The 5,788-nt window shown below is 52.3% G+C and overlaps 2 protein-coding genes across 3 annotated transcripts in view; both read left to right on the top strand.

The window, feature by feature from the left end:
* Positions 1–3,025, top strand: part of LOC144948978 (protein FAM89A-like) — a 7,167-nt gene extending 4,142 nt beyond the window's left edge. For both annotated transcript variants that reach the window (XM_078878759.1, XM_078878760.1), the window contains exon 3: positions 2,690–3,025. In XM_078878759.1, coding sequence (XP_078734885.1) covers positions 2,690–2,962 — 273 coding nt within the window. In that variant the 3' untranslated portion in view covers positions 2,963–3,025. The remainder of the gene's footprint in view (positions 1–2,689) is intronic.
* Positions 1–5,788, top strand: part of LOC144949065 (zinc finger protein DPF3-like) — a 324,698-nt gene that overhangs the window by 263,882 nt on the left and 55,028 nt on the right. The window lies entirely within an intron of this gene.

Raw genomic sequence — 5,788 nt, 5'->3', positions numbered from 1 at the left:
CGTAATAACTGATTTTAAAAACGATATTACTTATTGTTAACTAATTTAAAATTAGTTATGCAAAGTGAATGTTTTTAAACGACATTAAAACATATACCTTTGTAGATTGGCTTATAATTAGGATGCCCTGATTATGTGCTTATTATGCCTTTTGTGATACTTTGAGTTAATTACGTTACGTCTTTTTAACGTATTCATCTTATTGTTATTTAAATTGTGTCAGTCGATTTTATTTTGCCTTGTAAATCACTTTGTATTGCATTTCATGCACGAATAGTGCTCTGTAAGTCAAGTTTTATTTTATTGGAACTTTTTCAGAGAACTCACCAAAAGATCTGCATGCTAACAGTTCCATGACGACTGCCACTATCGTCACCACCATCACCACCACCATTATCATCATCATCGTAGCCACCACTGTGGCAGATGACGCCGCTATTGCCGTCATTCACACCACCGCCTGGACCACGTCACCACCAACATCATGTCGAGACAATGCTCTAACGTTCACCACGACCGCCAGCAACACCACGAACCGAGGCGCCACACCACCGACACCACACTATTGCCTCCATCAATGTGATTGATGCCACCACTACCACCAACACCACCACCAACGGTACCATAAACAAAGACAAAGATTTCGATTTAAAGCTTTCGTGACTGCAGGGATTCATCTTCTTGGTTCTTTCGGTAAAGTCACGTAGAATGGAAATAATAAAATGATACAAATAAAACATAATAAAGACAAAGATCCCCCGTATAGCCTTCACAGACGCTTGGGACAAGTGCTGTTAACGAGAAGCACCTATGAAGGCTGGCACGGCACACGAGGGGGTGGGTGGCCAACACCACGCCCGGCCGCCTTTGTCTCCCCAGTATCGAAGCTTACACACCACACCAGGTACTTATTTGAGGCTGAGTCGACCTCGGGAAGGCCCAGGACCGGTTCAGATAATCGTCAACGGTGGTGTTGGTGGCCATGAGCGGGAATCGCACTCGGGTCACCGGGTTCGCAGCGTAGCGCTAACCGCTGCACCACCGCTCACCACCATCACCACCACACCAGGAGGAACTCCCAGACACAGTCTGGAGTCGGTTCACAGGAGGGGGTGGGTGGTTGGGGGGGAAAGGTGGGTGGGGGTGGTGGGGGGTTGGGAGTTTGGGGTGAAAGTTGGGTGGGGGGTGTGGGTGTTGGGAGTTTGGGGTGAAAGGTGGGTGGGGGGTGGGGGTGGTGGGGGGTTGGGGTGAAAGGTGGGTGGGGGTGGTGGGGGGGTTGGGGTGAAAGGTGGGTGGGGGGGTTTGGGGTGAAAGGTGGGTGGGGGGTGGGTGCGACCTTCCTCTGAGTAATCCCAATTGGGGAACGTGCATTGTGATTTCTTAAATTTGGCAGATCTGGAGCATGGCGGGCGCACATTCTTGATCGTGCTCAGGGTTGCCTGCCACCCGTCCTGCTTTTGTCACCGGAGCGACCTCGGGTCGAGGAAGCTAAAACTAAACTATTTAAATTATTTAAATTATTCTCTATTTTACCAGGTAAGGCCCACTGAGCTGTGTAGCTCTTCTTCTTCTTGGTTCTTTTGGTAAAGTCACGTAGGAGGGAAATAATAAAATATTAAAAATAAAACATAATAAAATACAATTCTCACGACGTTTCGGCCACAACGCAAGCAGCCGTCCTCAGGTGAAGACCAGGTCTGTCTACGTGACTTTACCGAAAGAACCAAGAAGAAGATGAATCCCTGCAGTCACGAAAGCTTTAAATCGAAATGTGTAGCTCTTGTTCAGAAGCGACCTGGCCATAATAAATGATGGCCCAACGAAGTGGCTTATCCCATCACGTGGAAATGTATAGCAGCCAAGCACTCTAAACACATGAGGTTGTTTCTAAATGTGGAGGGGAAAATTGGAGGACCCGGAGAAAAATCCACGCGACCATGATGAGAGAGAGAGGCACAAACTCCAAATATGCAGGCGACAGGGTCGGGATCGAACCCACGATCTCATGCATACTAGGCCAGGTAGTTAACATCTGGACAGCCCGACTATTCTGTTCTTGCATATATGATGCCAATATGTTCAAGAGCTCAATGCCAAAGTCGAGATCTGCTGCTGGCCACGACGAAAGGGCTTCAGCCGACAGAGAGAGTCCGTGTGGTGCTGCTGTTCCCCCCGCCTCTTCCGTTGATTGAGCGCAGACCACAGAGGGTTTCGCCGTGCGGTCCTTAGTTGTGGTTTGCGTGGCCACAATCGCACTCCTGTGGATGTGGTGGTGTCTTTAATGTTCAATCCCTGAAGGAGATATGCGCCTCGACCTGCTGATGATGTCCTGATGGTCACAGCGCCAGCGTCTTCGAGGAGGAATGCCGAAGCCAGGAGGAGATGCGATGATGCTTGGGTCTCGAACGGAGGAGGCGTTTGTTCCGCACGTCCGCGTGGTTCCACTCTGTTCGCCAAACGGCGTTCTTCCTGGTGATCCCGGGTGGCGAGATCCTAGGATGGTCGGTGACCGCGGCAGCAGCAGCAGCGCGATCCCAGAAGGGATGGGATCGGGGCTTGAGTCGGCGGTGGTAAGGAGACGACACTGCTGAGGTCTTGGTTGATGGGCGGCCGGCGGTTGCCGTGGGCACGACGCAGCCCGACTGATGTAGACTTCTCTCAACCCCCCCGCCCCTCCATGCTTCTCAAGGTGGGCCTGCGGCAGATGGACCTGTGGCTGCTCTGCCAGCTGTGGACCCTGCAGGAGGCCCTGCTGGACGTGAGGCCTTGCTCAGGCCTGGGGCCCCGGTCCCCTCCGCTTGCTGCCGTGGACAACGGCGGCGGCGACGGCGGTGGAAGCCTCCGAGCTCAAGGGGACGTGTTCAATCCCAGGACGGGGCCACGTGGCGGAGAGGCAGAGGAGCGACAGAAAGGCACGAGCAGTGAGCCCCAGCAAGGGCGGTCGCTCTTCATCAGCATCTGAAGAGGTGACCCCCCCCTCCACCTCTTCATCATCATCTGAAGAGATGACCCCCCCCCTCCACCTCTTCATCATCATCTGAAGAGATGACCCCCCCCTCCACCTCTTCATCAGCATCTGAAGAGGTGACCCCCCCCCTCCACCTCTTCATCAGCATCTGAAGAGGTGACCCCCCCTCCACCTCTTCATCAGCATCTGAAGAGGTGACCCCCCCTCCACCTCTTCATCATCATCTGAAGAGGTGACCCCCCCTCCACCTCTTCATCATCATCTGAAGAGGTGACACCCCCTCCACCTCTTCATCAGCATCTGAAGAGGTGACCCCCCCCTCCACCTCTTCATCATCATCTGAAGAGGTGACCCTCCCCCCCCACTATGTTACACCTGCCAGACTACATGGGAGCCGTGATAAGTGTCGACCTTTGAAAGAGTTGACCTCATGCGAGGCAGCGTTACACAAGTCGGCGTTACACGGGTCGACCTCACCGGAGTCAACCTCTTACAATCCGCCTCACGCAAAGTCGACCTTACATGCAGAGTACAGGTACGTCGACCTCAGTCTACATGACCAAGAGCCGGCGTTACTCGGAATCATCAGCATCATCAGCATCATCATCATCCGTCCTAGCGATGGATCACTCTCGCGGGAGTCCACCTGCCGAGTCACCCATCGTCAATCGCTTTGCGGGCCCCATGAGATGATGGAGCTGCCCAGCCGTTTGGCCCACGGATCGTAGACTGCTGACCACCCCGTGTGTTAAATCTCTTTCTGTGTGTGCGTGTGACGGATATGTGTGTGTGTTTGTGACGGGTGTGTGTGTGTGTGTGACGGATCTGTGTGTGTGAGGGATCTGTGTGTGTGTGTGTGTGTGACGGATCTGTGTGTGTGTGTGTGTGACGGATCTGTGTGTGTGAGGGATCTGTGTGTGTGTGTGACGGATCTGTGTGTGTGTGTGTGACGGATCTGTGTGTGTGAGGGATCTGTGTGTGTGTGACGGATCTGTGTGTGTGTGTGTGTGAGGGATCAGTGTGTGTGTGACGGCTCTGTGTGTGTGTGACGGATCTGTGTGTGTGTGTGACGGCTCTGTGTGTGTGTGTGAGGGATCAGTGTGTGTGTGACGGCTCTGTGTGTGTGTGAGGGATCTGTGTGTGTGTGTGACGGATCTGTGTGTGTGTGTGACGGCTCTGTGTGTGTGTGACGGCTCTGTGTTTGTGTGACGGATCTGTGTGTGTGTGTGACGGCTCTGTGTGTGTGTGACGGCTCTGTGTTTGTGTGACGGATCTCGATCGGTTTCCCAGTGTCCTCCCTGCTTGTAACGGTCGTTAATTTATCAATAAATGCCGCGTTTGTAAATGAAATGGTCGTCTTGTCAATGGGAATTGTGTTATTGCTGTGCTTAACCAAGTGGTAAACATTCATAGGGGAGAGAGCGGTGGCGCTGCGGTTAGCGCGGCGCGCCAAGAACCCGGCCGTGGTATATATCAGCGACCCACGTGGTGTAACACCAGCGACCCACGTGGTGTAACACCAACGACCCACGTGATGTTTGGGGGGGGGGGGGGGGAGAGGCGTTCATCCAGCAGTGTATTGTATGCACTGTATGTGGAACCTCTTTCGCACCGTACGTAGCTAATCGTGGCTAATCAGAGGTTTGGGGGAGGAACGGCAAACTAAACACAACAAAGTAGCTCTAAAGGAATGAGTTTTCAATCTGGATGATGATTTAAAAGTGCACAGCTCCCAATGGAACTAGCAGATCGAATGACCTGGACGTTTCTAGCAGGATACGATCGGGATGATCTTTCCGAAGTATCAAAGTATCTTCCGGAGTAGGCACAATCTACCTACATCGAAAGTATATTCTGAAATGGGAAAACATGTCTTGGCATAGATGGAGCCCAAAATTAGCAAATTCTTATGGAATAAGAAGGGCCTTTAGGATTAGGATTGATCTAACGGAATAGGATTGATCTAACGGAATAGGATCAGATCTAAATGTTTATTTATCCTGCAGGAGGAATCCGATGAGCTGTAAAGCACTTTTTCACATGTCCACGTAGGGGCACCTTGCTAGCACTTTGCACTCTGACTTAAAACTTTCGTGACTGCAGGAATGAATATTCTTTGGTTCTTTTGGTAAAGTCACGTTGATAGAAAAATACAAAAATAAAAAGTGAATAAAAAAAATTGTCAATAAAAATAAGAAATAATATTTTATTTCATTTATTCACTTGATTTTTATAAAAAATTGTTCAATCTACGTGACTTTACCGAAAGAACCAAGAAGATGACTGTTGTTGTAACGTTCTTACCCCGTGGACATCTGTGAACAAAAAGAGCTTCATAGCTCATCGGATTCCTCCTGCAGTATGACCACAGATTCTGACTTCTCAGAACAGAAATATCATTCACGAATAGGGAAGATATCTTACGGAGTGAGAAAGTGAACTTCTAGAATATTCATTTGGGTTCGGTGGGGTGGGGGGGCTCGGTGAGGGGGCGGGGCTGGGTGGGGCGGGGGGCTCGGTGAGGGGGAGGGGCTCGGTGGGATGGGGGGGCTTGGTGAGGGGGCGGGGCTCGGTGGGATGGAGGGGCTCGGTGAGGGGGCGGGGCTCGGTGGGATAGGGGGAATCGGTGAGGGGCGGGGCTCGGTGGGGTGGGGGGGCTCGGTGGGATGGGGGGGCTCGGTGAGGGGGCGGGGCTCGGTGGGTTGGGGGGGCTCGGTGAGGGGCGGGGCTCGGTGGGATGGGGGGGCTCAGTGAGGGGGCGGGGCTCGGTGAGTTGGGGGGACTCGGTGGGGGTCGCGCGCTCGACTCAGTGGGCGCCGC

The sequence above is a fragment of the Lampetra fluviatilis genome, chromosome 52 (genome assembly GCF_964198595.1).
Source record: "Lampetra fluviatilis chromosome 52, kcLamFluv1.1, whole genome shotgun sequence".
NCBI lineage: Eukaryota > Metazoa > Chordata > Hyperoartia > Petromyzontiformes > Petromyzontidae > Lampetra > Lampetra fluviatilis.
Note: the sequence above shows the minus strand (reverse complement) of the source record. Positions and strands in the feature narration are given on the sequence as shown.